We start from the raw sequence: 24061 nt of genomic DNA, 5'->3' as shown, positions 1-24061 counted from the left end.
GCAGTGGTTTTCTAAAAGTTACCTACAGTGTTTCCTGCTGGACCTCCATGACGTGGATAAACATCCAGTGTAATTCTAGTAATTGAATATTTTCTACTCAATCACCAGGTGCCAATGAACTGGCTGTGCAGAAAGCAAAGGCAGAAATCACCAGGCTCATAAAAGAAGAACTGATCCGACTGGTGAGTACAAACCTCAAGGACTTTTTTTTTTTTTTTTTTTTTTTTCTTTTTGAACTCTAATTAACGCAGACAAGTGTATAGATCATCAAGTAGACACATCCATGTAATCACTACACAAATCAGGAAAATAGAGAACATCACTACCCTTTTCCTTGTCACTGTTGATCAGTCAAATGCAACTATATTGTGACTTTCAAAATCATAAATTAGTTTTGCCTGTCTTTGAACTCCATATAAATGGAATTACATGCTATGTACTCCTTTTGTATCGCAGCATTATTTTGAAGAGATCAATCTGTGTTACTGCAGGTAGCAATAACCCATTCATTTTCGTGATTGTGTAATAGTTGTGTATAAGTAATATACATATTGGGCTTTGGGTTATTCTAGATTTTGGCTTTATTGAATAGTGCTTTTTAATATTCTGTATCTTTTTGGTACATATCACTGGTTTTGTTTTTGGATATATACCTGGGGGTATAATTACTACTCATAGAATATGTATAGGTTAACTATTTTAATTTTCCAGAAGTGTTAAACCAATTTGCACTCATTGCAGTGCATAAAAATTCCAGTTATTGCAATCTTTACCAACACTTGGGCTTCTTCCTGCTTTTCCTGTTGGTTTATCTGTGTTAATGAGGATTACGCTCAGGCCCTCCACATGCGAGGCAAGTGCTCCATCACTGGAGCTATGCCCTCAGCCCTGTGAGTGTTTTTAAATTTAGGCAGCAAGTTAATTTGGTTTTGGAAGAAGGAGCAATTCCAGACTGCCTTTCCAAAGGGGGCACAAATGTCCTTAAATCATCTGTGCTAGTTGAAGTTATACATTCATCCTACAACAGACACATTGGGATGAAGGTACTTTGAAGGGAAAATTTTCTTTCTCTTTTAAAAATATGTATCGGAGAATTTTCTAAAATTCTACTTTCAGGGAAAGAGATTATTAAAAAAAAAAAGAGATTCACAAGAGGAAAGTAGCTTTTAAATCAAGAGCTTTAAGATTGTTTGACCTAGGAGTCATAGAAAAAACAACAACAAAACCCTTATGCTTGTAGGTTCTGCCCCATTAAGTTGATTCAAAACATAGTTGGTCAGGAGCACTGAACAGAGGTGATTAGCTACCAAAAAGTTCCTACTACCTCAGATGTTATAATGTTAATGATACTTTATCTTCACTCCATTAGTAAGGAAATAATCTTAGTACTTTGTTTTGCTTGGTTTCTGACCATGTATATTTTGTTTTCTGTCACAGCAAAATTCATACCAACCAACAAATAAAGGAAGATACAAAGTCTTATGAACACCTAGTAAATACTTTTTACCCATGCTGTTCTGTGATACACTCATGTGGCCGTTGTCTGAAGTTTACAATATATTGTAAATTAAGACTTTTAAAATTCTGTCTTGCTGATTTTTTAAATACAAGAAACCAGTATTTGCTAAAGAAATCTTCTGACAGTAAGTACTCCCAAATAGTTATACTATATTTAAATCAGTCTGTTTTCAGAGTGCAATCATGTCCTTTAATGTAAAACTTAAATACTAATATTTTAAACATCTGGATAGTATTCCACTGGTTTAAAAATGGATACATTTAGACTTTGTGTTGAAGGTAATAAAGTCTGAGTCACTAAGGGGCTACTCCATTATCCGCTTTCACAGAAATTGTGATCATCTCCTGAGAAAAGGTAAAATTCTTTGTTCTATACTGTTCACTTCACCTTGAACTTAAATCTTGATTCACTGGAACATATGGGCTGGATATAAAAATTTTGTAATAGAAATTTTACAAATAGTTGGTCTACTTTTGATCTGGGTAAAATTAAAAGATTTGTAGCAGAAGGTTTTTTTTTTTTTTCCCTCCATTCCTTTACACTGCAAAGAATTTTAGTATTTCACTGCTTTCAAGTTCTCCTTACAACCTCTGGCTCTGTCCTTAGGTACTAATTAGTTTTTCATCTTCTTTGAAAGAAAAGTGACTGTAGCCTGTAAGTATCAAATACAATTCCCTTTTCCCACTGGAAGTGTTTGTTTAGGTATCTGTACATATGATATGTATTCAAACACCCTACTACTTATAATCTGATTTTCTTCTGGGTTATTGTTTATGCTGTGAATTTTTTTCCCCTTAATTTGTTTTGGCTGAGGGCAAGGTTTAAGTAGTATTGCACTTGACTAGTAAGCTTGATGCCCTAGATATTGAAGCCCCAGTATCACCAAAAAGAAAATAAAAATTAGTGTGCCAGTATACCTGTAATCCTAGCTACTCAGGAGGCTGAGATCAGGAGAATGATGGTTTGAAGCAAGCCTAGGCAGAAAAATCTGAAAGATTCCATCTACAATTAATCAGTAAAATGCCAGACTGGAAGCATAGCTCAAGTGGTAGAATGCCAGCTGTGAGCAAGCCAGCCAAATAAGAGCCCAAGCCCTAGTACTGGTGTGTACCGCATGTGCACACATGCACATTAAAAAGTGAAGTATAGTGCTGCAAGCCTATAATCCCAGTCTGAGAAGGCTTTTGCAGGAGGATCATGAATTCAGGCTCACCTGGGCTACAAAGTAAGATTCTGTCCTGGAAAACAAAATTAAAAAAAAAATTTTGCGGGGGGAAGGGTGGCTAGAGATGTGGCTCAGGAGTAGTCCTGAGTTCAAATTCTAGTACTATCAAAAAATAATAACTAAATAGACCATTACCCAAGTTTCAGACTGGCTTTAAGGTCTCTTGGTGCAATTTTTTTTTTTTTTTAATTTAAAAAAATTTTTTTTGGGTCCAGTTGTGGGGCCTGAACTCTGGGCCTGGGCACTGTCCCTCAGCTCTTCAGCTCAAGGCGAGTGCTCTCCCACTTGAGCCACAGCCCCACTTCCGGCCTTTTTTTTCTGCTTATGTGGTGCTGAGGAATCGAACCCAGGGCCTCATGTATGCAAGGCAAGTGCTCTACCACTGAGCCACCTTCCCAGCCCTCTTGGTGCAATTTAATACACAAGGAATCACAAATTATATCTTAGAGCCCCAAGATCTGATTCCTGAATGGCTGTTCCTGTATTATCAAATGTTCTTCTCAAGACTCCTGGTATATTAGAATTTCATCTTGTAATATGAGAAAACTTTTGGGGGGAGGGGAGCCTAAGATTAGATACATTTCCTAAATTAAGAGGGGAAAAAAATGTCTAAATATCCTTCAGTTAGTTTTTGAAAAATGAAGCGAAGCATACTCTAGTTGTCAAAATGCTAATTTTAATGTTACAGTGACAAGGGACTACCAGACATTATTTCTTCAATATAAAGTTATCCATAGTAAGAAAAGTGAGCTCTACCTGGGACTTGACCTTATAGCGCCCTCATACATCCATATATCTAACTGACCAGGAAGCAGGCAAAACATATGCAACAGGAGAACAAATAAACCATGTACTTCACAATTCCAGGCATGGTGGGCTCTTTTGTTTTCACCTTGGTTTATTTATTTATTTACATCAGTCACCAAGAGTTAAGTCTAGGATGAGTGACAGTCCCACATTGGTGTGACATTGGTGCTGCTTCCAGCTTACTGGATTCCTTGGAGATCCAGAGATTTAGATTACTCTTGCGTTTTCCCCATGTGTATGTCGAATTGTGATGAGCCACTGATGGTATTTTGTCCTAAGGTGAAACATTGCTGTTAGTACATTTTTTAAATATCACACTGGTTTCTAAAATTTGAATGATGTATAGACTTTGTTTTTTTTAAATGCAATATCAATTATTTGCTTATGTTTTCTAAATTCCTCATAAAATAAAGTTAATTCAATCTACATTTTCCTAAATTATCTTTCCTCGTTTTCTAGAGTTTCTATAGTTTTGTTTATATTTATAGACATTGAAAAGAAAAATTGCTCGCTCTATCTATCTATCTATCTATCTGTCTATCTATCTATCTATCTATCTATCTATCTATCTATCTATCTATCTATCTATCTATCTATCTATCTATCTATCTATCTATCTATGTCAGTCATAGGGCCTGAAATCTTGGCCTGGGCACTGTCCCTGAGCTTTTTAGCTCAGGCAAGCGCTCTACCACTTGAGCCATAGCTCTACTTCTGGCTTTTTCTGCTTATGTGGTGTTGAGGAATCAAACCCAGGGCCTCAGGCATGCAAGGCAAGCACTCTACCACTGAGCCACCTTCCCAGCCCATATATATATTTTTTTAAAAGTTCACCAGGCTCCGGTAGCTCACTCTAATAATCCTAAACTCAGGAGACTAAGATCTGAGGATTGTAGTTTGAAGCCAGCCTGGGGAAAGTTTGTGAGACTCTTCTCTCCAATGAACTAGCAGAAAACTGGAAGTGGTAATGTGGTTCACGTGGTAGAGCGCTAGCCTTGAGCGGAAGAGCTGAGGGACAGTGCCCAGGCCCAGAGTTCAAGCCCTACAACTGATGCCCCGCACCCATACCCCCCTCACCCCCCCCCAAAAAAAAAAAAAAAGAGTAGTAGTGGTTTATGCCTGTAATCCTGGCTACTCAGGAGGTTGAGATATGAGGATCTTGGTTCAAAGCCAGCCCAGGCAGGAAAGTTCCTGAGACTCTCCAATTAACTGCCAAAGCTGGAGGTGAAGCTGTAGCTCAAGTGGCAAGAATGCTAGCCTTGAGCACAAAAGTGCAGGGATGGATAGCACCTTGGGCCAGAGTTCAAGCCCTAGGAGTGACGCCCCGCGTCCCCCCCCCCAAAAAAAAAAAAACCCACAACAGAACTGTTTGAAATATAGATCTCTTCTAAACATTTCTTCCCCAAAAAGCTTGTCTGTCATCAATGTCTTTTGTATTTGCATGAGGTAAATGCAGGTGAATTAATAGGTTAATCTTCCAATCACAAGTTTAACCCAGTGGCACTTATTCCTACCCCTCTTTCTCCTACATTTTGATCCCTAGCTCTACAGAAAAACAAAACAGAATAGGGCTTTGGATGGAAGGACAGCCAGGGGGCTGGCTCCTTAAATAGTTTGTCATGTGATGTCATTCATATCTCACTGCCTTTGTGGATATGCATAGGAGTTCCACTCATACTCTCAGTGTATCTGTGACTTCTGATCTTATGGCACCAGTACCAAGGTATTAAGAGCTAGTTCTGTCCATTTTAATGGAGAGCCACTTTCAAAATAGAGGATTTATAAGTCTCATTAAAGCAGTTGGAGGAGTGGGGAAGGTGGCTCAATGGTAGAGTGTTTGTCTTGCATGCATGAGGCCCTGGGTTTGATTCCTCAGCACCACGTAAGCAGAAAAGGCTGGAAGTGGTGCTGTGGCTCAAGTGGTAGAGCAAGCACTATCCTTGAGCTGAAGAGCTGAGGGACAGTTTCCAGGCCCAGAGTTCAAGCCCCACGACCAACCAAAAAAAAAAAAAAAAAAAAAAGCTTATCAGCATCTTGGGAATTGCAGTCTAGAAAGCAAACCTCCAAAATGAACTCAGTTATGTCAGAGCTCTTTGCTTTATGGATGCCTTGCTTTGCTTTAACAGCCAGGGTCCTTTAGTGACAGATTTATGTAGTGCTTCTGTGAGCTAGACGCTACGTGGAGAATGTAGCAGAAATGAAGTGTAGGTTCAATAGTTAAAAGTTTGATTAATAAACCACATTTTCCGCTGCCGGACTCTCCCCCTAACCTCCCCCCCCCCCCCCCATGCTTGAACTTATGGTATAGGTGCTGTCCTTGAGCCTTTTCTCAACTTGCTCCACTCCTGTGTTTTTTGTTTGTTTTGGCTGTATGATGGAGATAAGAGTCTTATGGATTTCCTACGTTGGGCTTGCTTCAAACCCCTATCCTCAGATTTCAGTCGGCTGAGTGGCTGGGATTACAGACATGAGCCCCCTGTGCCTGGCTTCAATTTTCTATTCAAAAGTTCTTAGAAGCCACGCACTGATGACTCATGCCTTTAATCCTAGCTTCTCTGGAGGCTGAGATCTGAGGGTGGTGGTTGAAAGCCAGACCAGGCAGGAAAATCCATGCGATTCTTATTTCCAGTTAACTGCCAGAAAAATGGAAATGTCCCTGTAGCTTAAAGTGGGAGAGCACTTAACTAGCCTTGATTGAAAAGAGCTCCGGGACAGTGCCCAGGCCCCAAGTTCAAGCCCCATGACTAACAAAAAGCAAAAGGTAGTTGTGTTTGCCCAGTGCAATACTCTTCCATGTAGTAGGTGTTCTTGGGATGCAGATGAAGAAGGATTGCTTGAGCCCAAGACTTTGAAACCAGCCTGGCTAAAAGTTTCTGTCCCCGTCAGTCAGTTGATCTGAGTGGAGCCATCAGATCTTCACATTTTGGTGCATAGTTTTGTGACAGTGTAACTGTCAGAGAACCTTAAAGAACACTATCTTTCTGTAGTGGAACATGTGACTTGAGTATAACCACTGCTTGAGGAAATGTCTGCTCTACTCATAGGCCAGCTCTAATAGCTAACTTTACATTACCAGGCCACATTCCCTCATATTTTGATATTTACCATTTTTTCTCTATTTTCCTCAGCTATAAGTCCAAGTAGCAATATGATGATGAAGTATGAACAAACACATTCACAAAATCCCTGTGGGTGATTTTTTTTTTTTTCCCCATCGGCCGTGGGTCTTGAACTTATGGCGTGGGTGCTGTCCCTGAGCTTTTTCCCCAAAGCTAGCACTCTGCCACTTTGAGCCACAGAGCCACTTCTTGTTTTCTGGTGGTTCGTTCGAGGTAAGAGTCTCACAGCTGGGTACTGGTGACTCACACCTATAATCTAGCTACTCAGGAGGCTGAGATCTGAGGATCACAGTTCAAAGCCAGCCCGGGCAGGAAAGTCTGTGAGACTCTTATCTCCAATAAACCACTCAGAAAACTGGAAGTGTCACTGTGGTTCAAGTGGTTAGAGTGCTCACCTTGAGCTGAAGAGGTGAGGGACATCGCCCAGGCCCAGAGTTCAAGCCCCAAGACCGACAAAAAAAACCCAAACAAACAAAAAAAACTTCTATCCCCTCAAATTGGTTTATATATTTTTACTTTACAACATTGATAGTTTCTTTTATATTTCCCTTTAACATATGAGTAGTACTAGCATAATTAGGTTTTCTTTTTGGGGGAGAAGTTTGTTGTAGGGCTTGACCTTAGGGCCTGGCCTCTGTCCCTGAGCTTTTGCTCCAGGCTAGTGATCTCCCACTTTTGAGTACAGCACCACTTCTCATTTTCTGGTCATTTATTGGAGATGCAAGTCTCAAGAGACTTGCCTGCCTGGGCTGTCTTTGAAATGTGATCCTCAGATCTCAGCCTCCTGAGTACCTACGATTACAGGTGAGACCCACCAGAGCCACCCAGCACAATGAGGTATTTTTTTTTATAGAGATAATGAGAATAATGTTTAGAATGGTGTTGTGAAATGCTTCCTGTCAAAGAATCCTGCCAGGGATGCACACATGAGCCTTGGTTCCCAGACTGTTTATTGGAGGTGAGCTAGTAGATGTGATTGAAGATGGTGTGGCTAATTGACAGACCACATGGCTGACCCTGACTTTCAGGTCATCAGGAGGGTGAATGAATGGGTTTGTCTGTTTCATGTGTTCCTCATTCCAAAGCAGGGCACAGGACTTGGCAGAGGGTCATGCTTGAAGTAGAGCGTAATCCCGTGTTGTCCCTCTTGAGTCTTAACTGCATGGGGGTTGGACAAGCCATCCCTTGCATCTTCCCATTGCTTAGTGTGAAGTGCCTTGTCTGTAGCACTTCTGGACCCTCTCCTTTGACGTCTTGACATTTATGGGAGGAAGGACTACGGAAGTTAATCCCTTCTGCCATGTGGATTTATATCTAGTGAATAACCACCAAAAATCTTTTTTTTTTTTTTGTCGGTCGTGGGGCTTGAACTCTGGACCTGGGCGCTGTCCCTCAGCTCTTCAGCTCAAGGCGAGCGCTCTACCACTTGAGCTACAGCGCCACTTCCATCCACCAAAAATCTTAATACTTAAAATGAATAGTTTAAACAAACTGCTGTTTTCACATATTCGGTTTCCTGATGGTGGAATCATTTGTTAAGGGAGTTTAGGGCCTGAGACCCAGCTCAGTGTCTTGAAGGACAAGGCGTGGCCCACTCTTTCCAATTCCGGCCGGAAAAGAGTTGTAATCCATGTGGACACATAGGGAAGAATAGATTTTAGAGTTTCAGCGATCCTAGATCGGTCTTCCAGGAGCTGATAGGAACTTTTGAGATTTTACAGAAAGAGGGGAACAAAGGAATGGGTTAGGCTCTTGCATAGAGAAGAGGGGAAGGGCTTATAAAGCTGACAGCAAGTAATCTTGGTCAGGCCTTGGTCTTGGGTCTTTGAGGATTGCTTCTAGGAAGCTCATTGAGGCTCTGGGAAATCAATACTTGTTGGGTGCGAGTGGACTTGTTCTGTCTTGGGATGATCTGTTCTGAGGCTTGCATTTCCTGCTTGGCATAGTTTCAGTCACTGTTTTAAAAACATGGAATAACTGCAGAACGTGGCTTAGAAGAAAAAGCAAAAGAGTCAAAATAGGGTCAGAGGGATGAAATGGAGTTAGTTCTGTGACTGGCCCCTACAGAAGGAGGAAAATTGTGATTCTAAAGAAGATATAACATGTAAAACCTTTTAACTTGGATGTCCCATCACGTAAGTCTTTTTATTATCATATGAACTTAGGTCTGAGTCCTCAGCACCCACTATGATTTGAATAATCTTCTTTTGTTTGCAGGTGAAAAATCTCAATTACAAGTGCTTTAAAGAAAACGCTTCTGTTAGCCGGGCGCCGTGGCTCACACCTGTAGCTACTCAGGAGGCTGAGATCTGAGGATCACAGTTCAAAGCCAGCTAGGGCAGGAAGTCCGTGAGACTTATCTCCAATAAACCACCAGAAAACAAGGTGGTGCTGTGGCTCAAGTGGTTGAGCGCTAGCCTTGAAGAGCTCAGGGACAGTGCCCAGGCCTAGAGTTCAAGCCCCATGACCAAGGGAGGGGGCCGTGGGAGGGATGGATGGACAACAGACGGCCTGATGTTGCTGGCTGCTGGCACCAGTGGTAGCTCCTGTTTGTAATCCTAGCTACTCAGGAGGCTGCGATCTGAAGATTGTGATTTGAATCCAGCACGGGCAGGAAAGTCCATGAGACTCATCTCCAATTTGACCAACAAAAAGCCAGAAATGGAGCTGTGGCTCAAAGTGATAGTAAAAAGGCTCAGGGGCAGTGCCCAGGCCTTGAGTTCAAGCCCCAGGACCAGCAAACAAGAACACCACCGTTTTGCTGAAAAGCACCGACTCCTGACTTGGCTCCATGTATTAGCTAAAAGGGAAGGGAGAAGCTTGGCATCCCTGCCTCATTTTACAGGTCTTCCAGCCCTTCTCTCCCCAGTTACTTTGTGATCACCTTGGGTTCCAGTGAGGATAGGGCTGAATCACACCTAAAAGTACCCCTTAAGAAACTGTGGATCCCGTGGAGACGATTGCCTGCATTGCTGAGGCTCACACCCCGGATCTCAGGAGTGAGAGCCTCAGATGATCAGAGTGCCACCTCCCTGCACACCTTTCCCTCCCGGCCTCAGCCGGCGTGTCGGGGGCTGGTGACGGCCCTGGACGCCGGGGTCCCGGGAATCCGGATCTCAACCAACCACTACAGTCGTAGAAACCGACTCCGTGATTAACCCGGCATTCGGAGAAATGGGGTGAACGGTTTCCGACGTCACAGGCCGCGGGGCCGGGGGGCCGGGGCCCGATCCGCACGCGGGCCGACTTCCTCAGGGCCTCAGTGCCCACCAGAGGCCGCGCAAGCGCAGTAGCCTCCAAAGCGCGGGCGCTGATCCCGTGGGCGGGAGACGCGATCTCGCGATGCGTGGGGGGGGAGCGTGCGTACGTGCGTGTACGTACGCGCGCGCTCCTCGCCAGCTCGCGCACGCCGCTCCTCGCTCCTACGGGCCGCGCCGGTCTCTTCTCCCTGCGTCCAGGCCCGGCGGGGCGCGCCGTGGCTGCGGCCGGAGCCGGACCCGGACCCCAGCGTGGGCCTCGCCGCCGCCCTCCGTTGCCTGCCCCTCTGCTCCGAGCTGTCCCCTCCTCCCACTTCCTCCCCCGAGCGGAGGCGGCGGCGCTGGGAGGGCTCCCAGCCGATGGGCCGCCGCTGGACGCGCTGAGGGGCCGAGGTGGGCGCGCGCGTGCGCGCTGGGGGGGGGCGGCGGGGCGGGGCGGCCGGGGAGGCGGCGGGGGCCGGCGTGGGGGAGGGCTGCCTTTTTTTCCCCGATTTTTATTTATTGACTGATTTCCGGGTGCGGTCGAGCCCGCATTCGCGGCCGGGGCTCGGGCTGGGCCGGAGGCCTGGCGGGCGCGGGCGGGTCTGGGTCTCCGGGAGGGGCGGGCGCGCGCGCGCCTCCTCCCCCGCGCGTGCGTGCGTGCGTGCGTGCGCGCGTGCACGCGCGCCTTCTGCAAACTTGCTCTTGCCAGTGGGGCTGGCAGTGGCTCTTCCGCGCCCCCCGCCCCCCGCCGCAGGTAAATGTTTATATATTATTTATTCATTTTGTTCTTTGGAAAGTCAGCCCCGGGAGGCCCGGCTGAGGAGTCAAGACAAAGGAGGCCGTTATTTTTGTCTCGTCCCGGTCCGCAGGCCGAACTTTGTTGGGGGGTGGGGGAGAGTGAGGGAAGCAGCTGGCCTGGGCTGGAGGGCGTGTCCGAGAGCTTGGGGTGGGTCGTCCTCGGACACTTATTAATTGAGGATTCGGGAATCATCTAATACGTAGTGGTTTAGGCCAAGGGTCTTGTTGGGAATCTCTGAGAATTGAGTGAGGTTTGGTTCTTTGGAGGAGGACAGAACTTGGCGATTCTGAAGAGGTTTCACCCCCCCAACCCCCCTGGGTTCACGCAGCTTCCTGAGTGCCTGGAAAAGTCACCCAAAAAATAGTAATTGTCACTTAGTCGAGGTAAGGGAAAAGAGAATTGGGGGACGTGACTCAAGTGGTAGAGGGCCTGCCTGGCAGGAAACTCTCAGTCCAAACTTTAGTACTGCTAAAAAGAAAAAAAGACTGAGAGATAAAGGGAAAGAAACTTGCATAAGGGAGAGCTTTACTGAAAAGACTTAGTACACACACACACACACACGTTAACTTACAGGCAGGGCAACTTTTAGTATTTGCTTTAGAAATATAGTGCAGTGCTGGTGGCTCCCCCCTGTAATCCTACCTACTCAGGAGGGTGAGATCTTGAGGATCATGGTTCAAGGCCAGCTTGGGCTGAAAAGTCCCAGTGAAACTTTATCTCCAATTAACCACCAGAAAACCAGAAATGAATGGTGCTGTGGCTTAAAGGGCTAGAGCACTCCTACCTTTGAACACAAAAGTTCAGGGACATCACACAAGCCCTGATTTCAAGCCCCAGAACTGAAACACACAAACACTGTGTGTGTGTGTGTATACACACACACACATACATACACACATATATAGAGAAAAAAGGTTAAATGGAAATTCTTACTTTCAGCTTTCAGTGATTGTGGTTCTAAAGGTTGAACTCGGTGTCTCCACTTTACTAAGCAGGTGTTCTACCACTTGGACTACAACCCCCAGCCTCTTTTAGCTTTATTTTTCAGGTGGTATATTCTCTTTTGGTTGTTTTTTGCTTAGGTGGCACCAACTTCACTTATTGACTACATTTCTGGAGAGTTTGGACTTACAGAACTGCTGCACTATGCCCATCTTTTTTTCTGAGATGGAGATAGGTAGTTAATTTTTGTCTCATGCTTTCTGGTAACTTGTACCATCGGGGCTGGCTTCAGTGAATCATTTTTAAAGAACTTTCTTTTTTGTTGTTGTTGTTGGTCGTGGGGCTTGAACTCTGGGCCTGGGTGCTGTTCCTCAGCTCTTCAGCTCAAGGCTAACGCTCTACCACTTGACCCACAGGGCCACTTCTGTTTTTCGGAGTGGTTTATTAGAGATGAGTCTCACAGACTTTCCTGCCAGGGCTGGCTTTAAACCCTAATCCTCAGATCTCAGCCTCCTGAGTAGCTAGGATTATAGGTGTGAGCCATTGATGCCTGGCTCTTTTTTTTTTTTGCCAGTGCTGGGGCTTGAACTCAGGGCATAAGCACTGTCCCTGAGCTCCTTTTGCTCAAGGCTAGCGCTCTACCACTTGAACTGCAACACCACTTCTGGCTTTTTCTGTGTATGTGGCACTGAGGAATTGAACCCAGAGCTTCATGCCTGCTAGACAGGCACTAAACTGAATTCCCAGCACACACACACCTTTTTTTTTTTTTTTTGGTGTTGGTTTGAACTCAACACCTTGAATTCTCACTTGTGTGAGTGTGAGGTGGGTGTGCTTGTACGTGTGTGTGCATGTTGATAGTAGGGCTTGACCTAGGTCCTTAGCTTTTTTTTGGGGGGGGGTCTGGTTGTGGGGCCTGAACTCTGGGCCTGGGCACTGTCCCTCAGCTCTTCAGCTCAAGGCTAGTGCTCTACCACTTGAGCCACAGCACCACTTCTGGCTTTTTTTTCTGCTTATGTGGTGCTGAGGAATCGAACCCAGGGCCTCAAGCATGCAAGGCAAGCGCTCTACCACTGAGCCACCTTCCCAGACCACTTTTTCACTCAAGAATGGTGCTCTACCCTCTTGAGCAACATCTCAGTTTCTGGCTTTTTGGTGGTTAATAGAGTTTAGAGTCTCATAGATTTTCTGCCTTGGTTGGTTTCGAACCCCAATTCTCAGATGACAGCCTCCTGAGTAGCTAGGATTACAAATGTGAGCTACTGTGCCTGGCTACATTCTAACATTCTTAAGAAATTTGACCTGAGTGCTTCCAGTGAGCTTTGTAGCTAAGTGTGGTGGCACATGCCTATAATTACTCCTACCAGGGAGGCTGATGTGAGTTAGAAGCCAGTCTGGGCTACATAGCCAAAAAAAAAAAAGAAATAGCTGGCAAATCCTGGAGAGGAAGAGGGAAGCATTATGAAGTACAGCGTTAGTGCTCATATATCATCCAAATGCTGAAAAAATATAATGCATATAAACATTTAATAATGCACATAGGGGTCTAATAGTACTTATTCCTGTTTTAAGAAGGTAAAGCCAAGTGTTGGTGACTCTTGCTTGTAATCCCAGCTACTCAGAAGGCTGAGATAGGATCAAGGTTTGAAGCTAGCCTGGCAGACAAATCAGAGAGATTGATCTCTAATTAACTAGCAGAAACCCAGAAGTCGAAATGTAGCTCAAGCCTTAGAACGCTAACCTTGAATGAGATGAGAAAGCTTAGCAGAGTGCAAGACCCTGTATGCCAAAAGGTTGAAAGGAAGAAAGACTTAGCTTTAGTTTCCTTTTATCACTTGTTTACATAGTAACTGTCACTGAGAATTACTTGTCCCTTTTGCTAATCAGTTATTTGAATAAGCAGGATACTCTGTCAAGGAGGGGAAATGTGAAACCTGTAGAATACTCACACTTGTTCTATGTAAGTCTTGACTGTCGGGTGGCAAACACAATTTTACTCTTGTCCATTTTGTGTTGTAGTGCTTGCAGTAGTGTTTTACATGGAGTTGGGCCTCAATAAATATGAACCAGTACCAAGAGTAAGTTGACATAATTCAGTGCAAGCCAAAAGCATAAATTCCCGGAGATTAAAGGAATTGGAAGTGGGTGCCTTTATTTATTTTTTTGAGACTAGATCTTGTTGTGTAGCCCAGGCTGTCTTCCAACTCTTGGTCTTCCTGCCTTAATCTCCCAAATGCTGAGGGTTCAGGCATGAGACACACCATGCTCAGCTGTGCCTTTTTTTTTTTTTTTTTTTTCCCCTCTAGTCCTGGGGCTTGAGTTCAGGGCCTGGGCACTGTCCCTGAGCTGCTTTTGCTCAGGCTAGCACACTACCACTTGAGCCACAGCACCACTTCTGGCTTTTTCTTTGTATGTGGTACTGAGGAATGGAACCCAGGGCTTCATGCATGCCAGTCAAGCACTCTACCAACAAGCCACTTTCAGCTCTCAGCTATGCCTTTTTATTTATTTATTTTTTTATGCTGGTCATGAAGCTTGAGCTCAGGACCCTGGGCACTGACCCTTAGCTTTTGTGCTCAAGGGTAGTGTTCTACCACTTTGCGCCATTTCTGGCTTTTTGGTAGTTAATTGGAGATGAGTCTCACGAATTGGCTTTGTACTGTGATCCTCAGATTGCAGCCTCCTGAGTAGCTAGGATTAAAGGCATGAGCCACTGGCATCTAGCTGACATTGGGATTTTGATAGGTATTACATTGAATTTGTAGATTGCCTTTGGCAGTATGGCTATTTTCATGTTAATTAATTCTGCTAGTCCATGAACATGGGAGGTCCTTCCACTTCCCGTTGTCTTCAATTACTTTCCTTGGTATATGTGTATAGTACAGTGTTATCCCTGGTACAGGTGTGCAGTACACTAAAATGCCCACGTGGTTATCTCTGATACAGGTGTATAGTATACTGTAGAAACACCCACTAGTTATCTCTGGTACCGGTGTGAAGTACATTGTAAATTCAGATCACTTACATTCATATTTGGCTTTGCCATTTCCTAGTGTCTGACCCTAGCAAGTTGTTGAGGAATTTATTTATTTTTTTGTCGGTCGTGGGGCTTGAACTCTGGGCCTGGGCGCTGTTCCTCAGTTCTTCAGCTCAAGGCTAGTAGCTCTACCACTTGAGCCACAGCACCACTTCTGGCCTTTTCTGTTTATGTGGTGCTGAGGAATCCAACCCAGGGCCTCATGCATGCTAGGCAAGCACTCTATCACTAAGCAACAGTCTCAGTCCTAGCATGAAATTCTTTTAGGCATGTACTGAGGCTGAAATCAAATAAATGTATAGTGCCAAATATATTGCTTGCACATAGAAAACGCTCAAAAACTAATTTTAGGCTGCTATTATTTTTGGAGCTTATTTTGAGTCTTTTTTTTTTTTTTGTCCGAAATTGGAATTGCAGTTAACGAAGTAATCATTAACAACTTAGTTTTTCTTAGGGAGTGAGAAATTGTCTCCTTTAATATTTGTAATTAGATTGTCCTTATTTTATCTGTTAAGACTATAAAACTCTTCCCATAAACCAGTATCTGATTGTAGATATTTTTCCTTTGTGGTTCAGCTGGCCAATAGCTCTGTATAGATCTGTTAATTCTCATGAAATATTTAGTAGGTCAGCAGAGTTTGATTCTCATTTCCGTTGCCTTTATAAACTGAAATAAGTCTGCTGTGGTTTTGGCTGACATTTGCTGTGAGCCTGTTTGTGATGTCTGGTAAATAGCTCTTTCCATAGCTGAGGTGGTGTGTGTGTGTGTGTGTGTGTGTGTGTGTGTGTGTGTGTGTGTGTGTGTGTGTGTGTGTGTGTGTGTGTGTGTGTGTGTGTGTGTGTGTGTGTGTGTGTGTGTGTGTGTGTGTGTGTGTGTGTGTGTGTGTGTGTGTGTGTGTGTGTGTCTCTGTGTGTGTGTGTCTCTGTGTGTGTGTGTCTCTGTGTGTGTGTGTCTCTGTGTGTGTCTCTGTGTGTGTGTGTCTGTCTGTCTGTCTCCTGGGGCTTGAAATCTGGATGTGGGCACTGTCCCTGAGCTTTTTTGCTCAAGGCTAGCATCCTACCATTTGAGCCATAGTGTCACTTCTGGCTTTTTCTGTGAAATATTAGAGATAAAAGAGTCTCACAGACTTTCTTGCCCAGGCTGACTTTGAACTGCAATCCTCGGATCTCTTGCCTCCTGAGTAGCTGGGATTACAGGCATGAGCCACAGGCACCCAGCTTCTTGAAGTTTTTATGAATATGAAGGATTAAGGCAGTTGTTTCCTTATGACTTGGAACTGGACCTTTATATGCATTTGTGGCTGTTTTCTAAATCTATAAACTCATTTACAAGTGGCAAAAGCAGAGCTACTGGGCACCAGTGGGTCATGCCTGCATTCCTAACTCAGGAAGCTAAGATTTAGGATCACAGTTCAAAGTAGCCGAGGCAGGGAAGTCCAGGAGACTTTTATCTTTGGTTAACTACCAACAGGTGGAAGTGAAACTGGCTCAAATGGTAGAGTAGCCAGGCTTGAGTGAGAAAGCTGAGGGACAGCATCCATGATGGCACCAAATAAAAGGTGTATTAGTATGGTTGTTACCTTGCTTTGTAGTTAGTCTTAACTGTTCATGTGTTCACTTTTTTTTTTCCCCTGGTTGTGGGACTTGAACTCTGGGCCTGGATGCTCGCTGTCCCTGAGCTTTATCAGCTCAAGGCTAGTGCTCTTCCACTGAGCCACAGCGCCACTTCCAGTTTTCTGGTAGTTCATTGGAGATAGGAGTCTCACGGACTTTCCTTGCCTGGACTGGCTTTGAACTGTGATCCTCAGATCTCATCCTCCTGAGTAGCCAGGACTACAGGCGTGAGCCACCAGCGCCTGGCTAGTGTTCACTTATTTTATGTAATAGGAACCTTTGTTTGCTCATGTTGATACTACCTTCCGTTTGGATAGAAGATGTTTGAAGGGGCTGGGAAGGTGGCTCAGTGGTAGAGCGCTTGCCTTGCATGCCTGAGGCCCTGGGTTTGCTTTCTCAGCACCACATAAGCAAAAAGAAAAAAGCTGGTGGACTGGGAAGTTGGCTCAGTGGTAGAGCGCTTGCCTTGCATGCCTGAGGCCCTGGGTTCGATTCCTCAGCACCACATAAGCAAAAAGAAAAAAAGCTGGAAGTGGCGCTGTGGCTCAAGTGGTAGAGCGCTAGCCTTGAGCTGAAGAGCTGAGGGACAGCGCCCAGACCCAGAGTTCAGGCCCCACGACTGGACTCAAAAAAAAAAAAAAAAATGTTTGAAGTAAACAAGCATCTTGGGGAGAAGAGATTGTGTTCTTTGCTTGGCACATTCTGGCTTTTGTAAAGTGTAACATAAACCCAGGGTTCTGTATAAATAATGCATTGCAGTAATGATGGAGTGCCTGTTTTGTGCAAAGTGGTTAGAGGTATATGTGAGAAATATAGAAGGCCAAGGAAGACAGTCTAAGATACTCTAGGTACGCAGGAAAAAAGTCCATGGCAGTGAGAGTTCTTGTTTTTACTATTATCATTTTGGAGATGAATAATTTAAAAGGAAAAAAGCCTGTAAAATGTAGCATTCATTTTCTACTTAAACTGTTCCCTCCCTCCCCCCTTCTCCCTTCCCCCCTCTTTCTCTTTTCTTCTTCCTTCCTTCCTTCCTTTCCTTCTTTCTTTCTCTTTTCTTTCTTTCCTTTCTTTCTTTCTTTCTTTCTTTCTTTCCTTTCTTTCCTTCTTTCTTTCTTCCTTTCTTTCCTTTCTTTCCTTTCTTTCTTTCTTTCTTTCCTTTCTTTCTTTCTTTCTTTCTTTCTTTCTTTCCTTCCTTCCTTCCTTCCTTCCTTCCTTCCTTCCTTCCTTCCTTCCTTCCTTCCTTCCTTCCTTCCTTCCTTCTTTCTTTCTTTCTTTCTTTCTTTCTTTCTTTCTTTCTTTCTTTGCCAGTCCTGGGGCTTGAACTCTGGGCTGGGCACTGTCCCTGAGCTTCTTCAGTTTTAATGGAGATAAGAGTATCATGGAGTTTTCTGCCTGAGCTGGCTTTGAACCATGATCCTCAGATCTCAGCCTCTTGAGTAGCTAGGATGACAGGCATGAGCCACTGGTACTAGCTTCTTAAACAATTTTCTAATCAGAAAAGATTATGGTCACTAAATTAGTATTACAGTTGAGTTATATGATGTTTGTCTCTACCCATAATTAAATTGAGAAAACATAGACCCTTGAATCTGCTGGTTTGTGGGGTTTTTAAAAAATATATAGGAGATGGGAAGGTAACTTAGTGGTAATGTGCTTGCCTTGCATGCATGAGGCCCTGGGTTTGATTCCTTAGCACCATATAAGCAGAAAAAGCTGGAAGTGGTGCTGTGGCACAAGTAGTAGAGCTCTTTCTTTGAGCTGAAGATCTGAGGAACAGTGCCCAGACCTAGAGTTCAGGCTCCATGGCTAACAAAAAACAAAAATTGCTGTACAGGGGGGTTTGGTTTGTATTTTTGTTCATAAACCATCTGGACTCATACCTATTGGTCTAATTTTAGGTAATCTGCGTAGTTGTTGGAAGACTTTCTTCTTGATGAATGCTGTCATGCCTGTATATTTATGCATATTTGTCTTTATTTTTGGTAGAAAATGATGCATCCGGTTGCCAGCAGTACTCCAGTATTCTGTGGGCCTGGCAAACCTTCCTGTCTCAGCGAAGATGCCATGAGAGCGGCTGATCAGTTTGACATCTATGCCTCCCAGCAAAGCAAGTACAGCCACACAGTCAGCCACAAACCCATGGTGTGTCAGAGGCAAGACCCGTTAAATGAAACACATTTGCAGACTACAAGTGGCAGAAGCATAGAGATAAAAGATGAACTAAAGAAAAAGAAAAATCTCAACCGATCTGGTAAGCGTGGCCGGCCTTCAGGAACCACCAAATCAGCAGGCTACCGGACCAGCACAGGCAGACCCTTGGGGACCACCAAAGCAGCTGGATTTAAGACAAGTCCAGGCAGACCTTTGGGTACCACTAAAGCTGCAGGATACAAAGTCAGCCCGGGGAGACCTCCAGGTAGCATTAAAGCTCTATCCCGTCTTGCCGATCTAGGTTATGGCTGTGGCACTGCTGCTTTTCCTTATCCTATGATGCACGGCAGAGCAGTTCACGGGGTAGAGGAAACCAGCAGCGAGGTCAAACCGCCCAATGAGTGAGTGAGGAGAGGAGGGCTCGGCTCAGGAGGAGAGGGTGAAGAATCCCAAAGCTTCTCGGTTCCATTTTGACATAAATCCGTGGCCCAGGCTTTCTTTACAGTTTCGTTTTTCTATTTGATTTTCCCCCTGCTTTGGCCCAGAAGCTGCCACAGGCTAACAGAGGCACTCAGGACGTGGGCAGCATGGCATTGTGTATTTGTACATAGGTTCCACGACACAACCCTCCATCGTTTTGTTCTTTCTTCAGAGTTAGGTTTCTGTACAGCTCGTGGGCCATTCTGATTAGATGCTTTGCGTGCTAAACACCCAAAACCATTACACCTACTAGTTTCAAGTAAGCCTACAGTATAAGGCTTTTTTAGCTGATGGAGCAAAAAGGCAAAGTAGTGCTTTTGGATTTCTTGAGGTGATGGCTGTATAACTTTGTAACATTTATTCTCCTAAGACAGAACATAGCTATTTCTATGGTTTGGAATTTAGAACTTGTGTGTGTGTGTGTGCGTGTGTGCGTGTGTGTGTGTGTGTGTGTGTTCTAAGTTTAAGCAGCTTCTAATTTATTGATCTACATGGTATTAGTTGATTTAAACATTATTCCTAAAAGAATACTTCATATTTGCTGTTAGCAATGATAGGTTGTTTTTTTTAAATTGCCTAAGAGCATATATACCAAACACTTCAAATAATTCATATTTAGAAAACCTTTAAACTATTTTATAAAAACAGCACATGACTTTTTTTTGTGAAATGCAGAGCATTCTGAGAATAACATATTTAATAGGAAATGAAACATTCTTAAGGTCTGCACATAGCTATAGTCACTATTTTGCCTTTCATATTATACTTAGTGAGTTTTAAAGTATTATATTTAAAAACATGTACTGGTATTTCTCATTTATTTGGAATGTTGTTTTTCTTTTCCTGAGAATTGACCTGTTGCATTAGCACTTAACTGTGTTTTCAGGTTTCTCTCTACCAAAGGACACAAGCTGAGTGGTAGACTGTAAAACTAGTATAACAGAATGCAGTTTCCTGACCATTAGAGCCCAGACACTCAGAAGTATAGAACTCCCATCTATGCATGAAACATGTAAAAAAAAAAATTCTGGTTAGTATAATTGAAGATGGTATTCTAGCTCCACTGAGACTGCTTTTCCCCAATGATGTTTGCTTTAGAAGCAAGAGAGTTAGCAGAAGAAAGTATGGGGCATGCAGATAAAGTTAAGGACAGAAGGAAGTCTGTCTTTCTGTAATTTTTTTTAAGTGTGCACGTGTGCATGTGCGTGTGCGTGTGCGAGTGTGCGTGCTGGTCCTGGGGCTTGAACTCAGGGCCTGGGCGCTGAGCTACTTTTTTTTTTTCCCTCAAGGCTAGCACTCTTATCACTTGAGTCATAGCTCCACTTTCAGCTTTTTGGGTGGTTAATTGGAAATAAGAGTCTGATTGACTTTCCTGCCCTGGCTGGCATCAAAGTGCAATCCTTAGATCTCGGCTTTTTGAGTAGCTAGGATTACAGGTGTGAGCCACTGGAGCCCGGCTCTTCCCTCCCTTTTTTTTTTTTTTAATTTTATTTTAAATGTAGTCCTTGTTAATACCGTTTTATTTATTCTGAGTTTGTTCTAAATTAAAATTATGAACTTCAGATTTGAAAAAAATTCCACTGAACTTTAAAGTTAGAATATTTGTATTAGTTGTAATTTTAAATGCCTTTGAGATTAAACTGTAGATTTGCAGGATCCAAAAGCTTTAAAAAAGTAACTGAAAATATAAAAGGGCACATATTGTGTTGGTTGGGCTTGCTCTTAGTTCTTGCAAACTCTTGATTGAAAATGGATGTCATGTTTCATACCTTTCTTATCAGGAAAAAAGCAGCAAGCCTTCAGGTGTTCCAGCGATGCCTGACACAATGAGCTGGACTTTATGCTGCTCTTTACAGTAAGAGGTGTTGTGTTGTGTGTGGGGACTGTGTGCACTGGCATCTTAAAAACAGTGACCTCAACAAAACAGCTTTGCACAAACCATAGAGCAATGTGGGATGACTACGTAAGCAGTCGTAGCATTCTGGCAGCTAAAGTGCTGCACAAGAATTTCTTCTTGCAGAAGCTTAGGATATAAAACCTGTAATAATTTTCTCAGAACAGTATCACTTCTGGCACATAGAAATGTTGCATCTTTACTCATGTGTTCGTCCGTCCATCTACTCTCCTGTGTCTGTTCTTGAGCTGTTTCTCAAGCTGATGTGCAGTACCTGGTTGCTTAGCAGTGGTCTTTCAAGCTGCTTCCCGAGACAGGCGTTTCATTAAACATTCTGTGTAGAATAATGTCCACCACTGTCAGGAATTGGGTTGCACATTGTGTTTTACAGCAGGTCCATTTAACATCGCTCTTTGAGTTTATTTTCATTCCTGATTCTGTTAAACACACGCCCTACCCTTTCCTGCTTTCATTCCACTCCCCAGTCCTCCAGCACATCCGCTCTGGTGCTGTGCTGTGTGTCAGAAGTTAAGGCAGGTGTACTATTGTATGGTGGATTTTGTATGCTCGTTTATGAAATGATGAAATCAACTAAAGGAGGCGTGTTTATAATAGTGTTTATTATCAGAAGCTGTCCAGGACAAAGGAATGAATGGCTACAGTTGGGAATGGATAACGTCGTTTAAAAAAATCTGGATTTACTGTTCACGTGAGCAGGTACCTGAAATACTAGATCCCTCCCTCCACTGCTGAGCGTCTCCTGATTCCACTTGTTTCTTTGTGAACCGTTTACTGGTGCCATGCTGAAGAGAAAGACATCTAAGTGATTACATGAAGTCTTAAAAGCATAAAATATTTCTACTTCTACATAATCTAAAGACTACATTGTGCATCTTTCGTAACACTGTGTCTTGTCATGAGAAACACTGAAATAGCATGTTAAACAGTTGCCTATATTTTAATCATTGGGGGAAACTGGCCTTTTCTCCCCATTCTTCCTTAAAAGGTAAATTGCTAATTTTATACTGTGTAATTGTTTTTCACAAAATAGGTTTCACTATTATATATTACAACTGTTCATCAGTAATGATCTTCTACTCAAGTAAGTTTGCTTTATCTTTTTTTTCTTTTAAGAAACACTTTGACATGCCTTATTTATTACTATTACCCTAGCCAATAAAGAGCTAATACAGATAAATTTCCATTTTTTGACAGATATAACCTTGCATAGCTAATCTTTAGTATGGGATGATTTTGATACTATCTTTGGAGTTTTGCACTGGATACTAAAAAATTACTGGCACAGTGTATTGGCAAAAACCGTATCTGGTTTAATTTTTAATATTGGGGATATTTTTTAAATCAGTGGTTCAATTAGACTAAAATTTTGTGATTTTTATTTACTTTTTAAAAGAAATGTCTGTCCAAATAATATGTATTCATTCCAAGCTGATGTTTATGTGAATTTATATATGTATTTCCATGAGACAGTAGTTTCTTTGAGTTAAGGAAGAAGGAAAAAAACCTATATCTGAATCCATTTATTAGGTAAAGGGTGATTCATCCAATGTAAGAATAACCACAGTGTGTGCGTTTAAAAAGTAAACTTCTTTATATTGTAAGAAGCTTTAAAAGAACAATTCAGGGGATACTGATGATAAATGCTACTCTGTCAGTCACTGTTTATATGCAGGGAAACTTCGCAGTCCCTTTATTGTCAAATACAAGAATTCACAGCAGTTGTTCAAAACAATTTTTTTTTCTTGGACATAAAATGTTTAGACACTATTATATTTTTGTTTTTACCATAACAAAGATTTTTGCTCTTCCACTCTAGGAGGTATCCAGACCTTTCCTTTGCTTTCCCTTCTCCTTCCCAAGTAGACATGTCAGTTCTCACAGTATATTTACATTTTTGGAAACTTCAATGCTTATAGCGAAACAAGTGTGTGATTTAATCGGACTACTTGGTTCTGTTTTCAGTTTCCTTTTTCCAGAGATAATTATAAAATAATTACCAGTTAACTGCTAATAAGCACGTTGTCCTCTGCTGTAAAAAGTCTGAATAGATACTGTGTATGTTTCAATGTCCATGAACCTGAGCTACTCGTGTGCAATTATGTGTATGGGAATGGAGTAGTGTTCATGATTTGTATCTACATCATCATATGGATGTATATTTATTAATAAAGTCATTACTTTAAAAACCACCCAATCATCTGTTTACATATATATGTACGTATATATTTATATTTATTTATATTTTGCTGGTCTTGTGGCTTGAACTCAGGGCCTAGGTGCTCAAGGCTAGCACTCTATCACTTGAGCCACAGAGCCACTTCTGGCTTTTTCTGGTAGTTTATTGAAGATAAGAGTCTCAAAAGAGTTTCCTGCCTGGGCTGGCACTGAACCATGATCTTCAGATCTGACCTTCCTGAGTAGCATGAGTGACTGGTGCCCAGCTAGTTTACTATATTTTTTAACCTACTTTTGGAGTAAGAAAATGATGCATGGTGAACTTCTTCTATGATGATAGTGTATTTTTCGTGGAGTTTTGCCTCTCTATAGTTCTTTTGTCCCTAAATATATATTTGTAATTTCAAATCCTTGCAAATGTATTTTATTTCCATTATTATTTTCTTTGCCAGTCCTGGAGCTTGAACTCAGGGCCTAGCCACTGTCCCAGAGCTGCTTTTGCTCAAGGCTAGCACTCTACTACTTGAGCCACAGCACCACTTCTGGCTTTTTTTTGGTACTGAGGAATTGAATCCAGGGCTTCATGCATGTGAGGCAAGTACTCTATCACTGAGCCATATTCCCAACGCTTTATTTCCATTATTAAAGATACATATTGTAGGCTAATATGCTTCTAAGGCTTACATCTGAACTTCAATATGCCCTCTTTGGCTTAACAATTCAGATATAGTTGGCTCATACGTTATTTTATTTGTAAGATGGTACTGGGGCTGGATCTCAGAGCTTTATACTCCCACTGGGCTCTCTTGTCCTGCCTTGTGTTCTTTCACTTGAGCAACGCCTCCAATACAGTGTTTTCATAATCTTAAGAACTTCGTGATAGAGAAATTTCAGATTGTAAAACAAAAGATACATGGCTTATTGACGCTCTTTTTCTTCCTGGCGTTAAAAAAAGTAATTTTTTAGGAACTCCCTTTTTTATGTTTACTTCTCCCCCCTCTCCTTTTGTTCCCAGTACAAGGCTAGAACTAGGACTGGA

The 24061-nt window shown here is 42.9% G+C and overlaps 2 protein-coding genes across 6 annotated transcripts in view; both read left to right on the top strand.

The window, feature by feature from the left end:
- The window catches only part of Ddx46 (DEAD-box helicase 46), a 45954-nt gene extending 44372 nt beyond the window's left edge, over positions 1-1582 (top strand). For both annotated transcript variants that reach the window (XM_070036453.1, XM_070036452.1), the window contains exons 22-23: positions 109-182; positions 1438-1582. In XM_070036453.1, the coding sequence (XP_069892554.1) occupies positions 109-182; positions 1438-1485 (122 nt within the window). In that variant the 3' untranslated portion in view covers positions 1486-1582. The remainder of the gene's footprint in view (positions 1-108; positions 183-1437) is intronic.
- An 8509-nt stretch (positions 1583-10091) lies between these two features.
- CUNH5orf24 (chromosome unknown C5orf24 homolog) lies at positions 10092-23036 on the top strand. 4 transcript variants are annotated; one of them, XM_070036451.1, is made up of 4 exons: positions 13230-13728; positions 18288-18717; positions 20714-20787; positions 21455-23036. In XM_070036451.1, exons 1-3 carry the CDS (start codon positions 13690-13692, stop codon positions 20752-20754), a joined length of 510 nt encoding a protein of 169 aa, XP_069892552.1. In that variant the 5' UTR covers positions 13230-13689; the 3' UTR covers positions 20755-20787; positions 21455-23036. The 4 variants fall into 4 exon arrangements, with proteins under 4 accessions (XP_069892549.1, XP_069892552.1, XP_069892551.1 ...); XM_070036450.1 differs by having other exon boundaries at positions 21442-23036; XM_070036449.1 differs by having other exon boundaries at positions 13232-13728; positions 20714-23036.
- The last annotated feature ends 1025 nt before the right edge of the window (positions 23037-24061 follow it).

This window comes from Dipodomys merriami, unplaced genomic scaffold (genome assembly GCF_024711535.1).
Source record: "Dipodomys merriami isolate MVZ:Mamm:240054 unplaced genomic scaffold, mDipMer1.0.p SCAF_271, whole genome shotgun sequence".
Classification (NCBI taxonomy): Eukaryota; Metazoa; Chordata; class Mammalia; order Rodentia; family Heteromyidae; genus Dipodomys; species Dipodomys merriami.
Note: the sequence above shows the minus strand (reverse complement) of the source record. Positions and strands in the feature narration are given on the sequence as shown.

Coding starts and splice junctions, on each gene's coding strand:
- CUNH5orf24 (XM_070036448.1), top strand. CDS start 18,291: ATGATGCATCCGGTTGCCAGCAGTACTCCAGTATTCTGTGGGCCTGGC.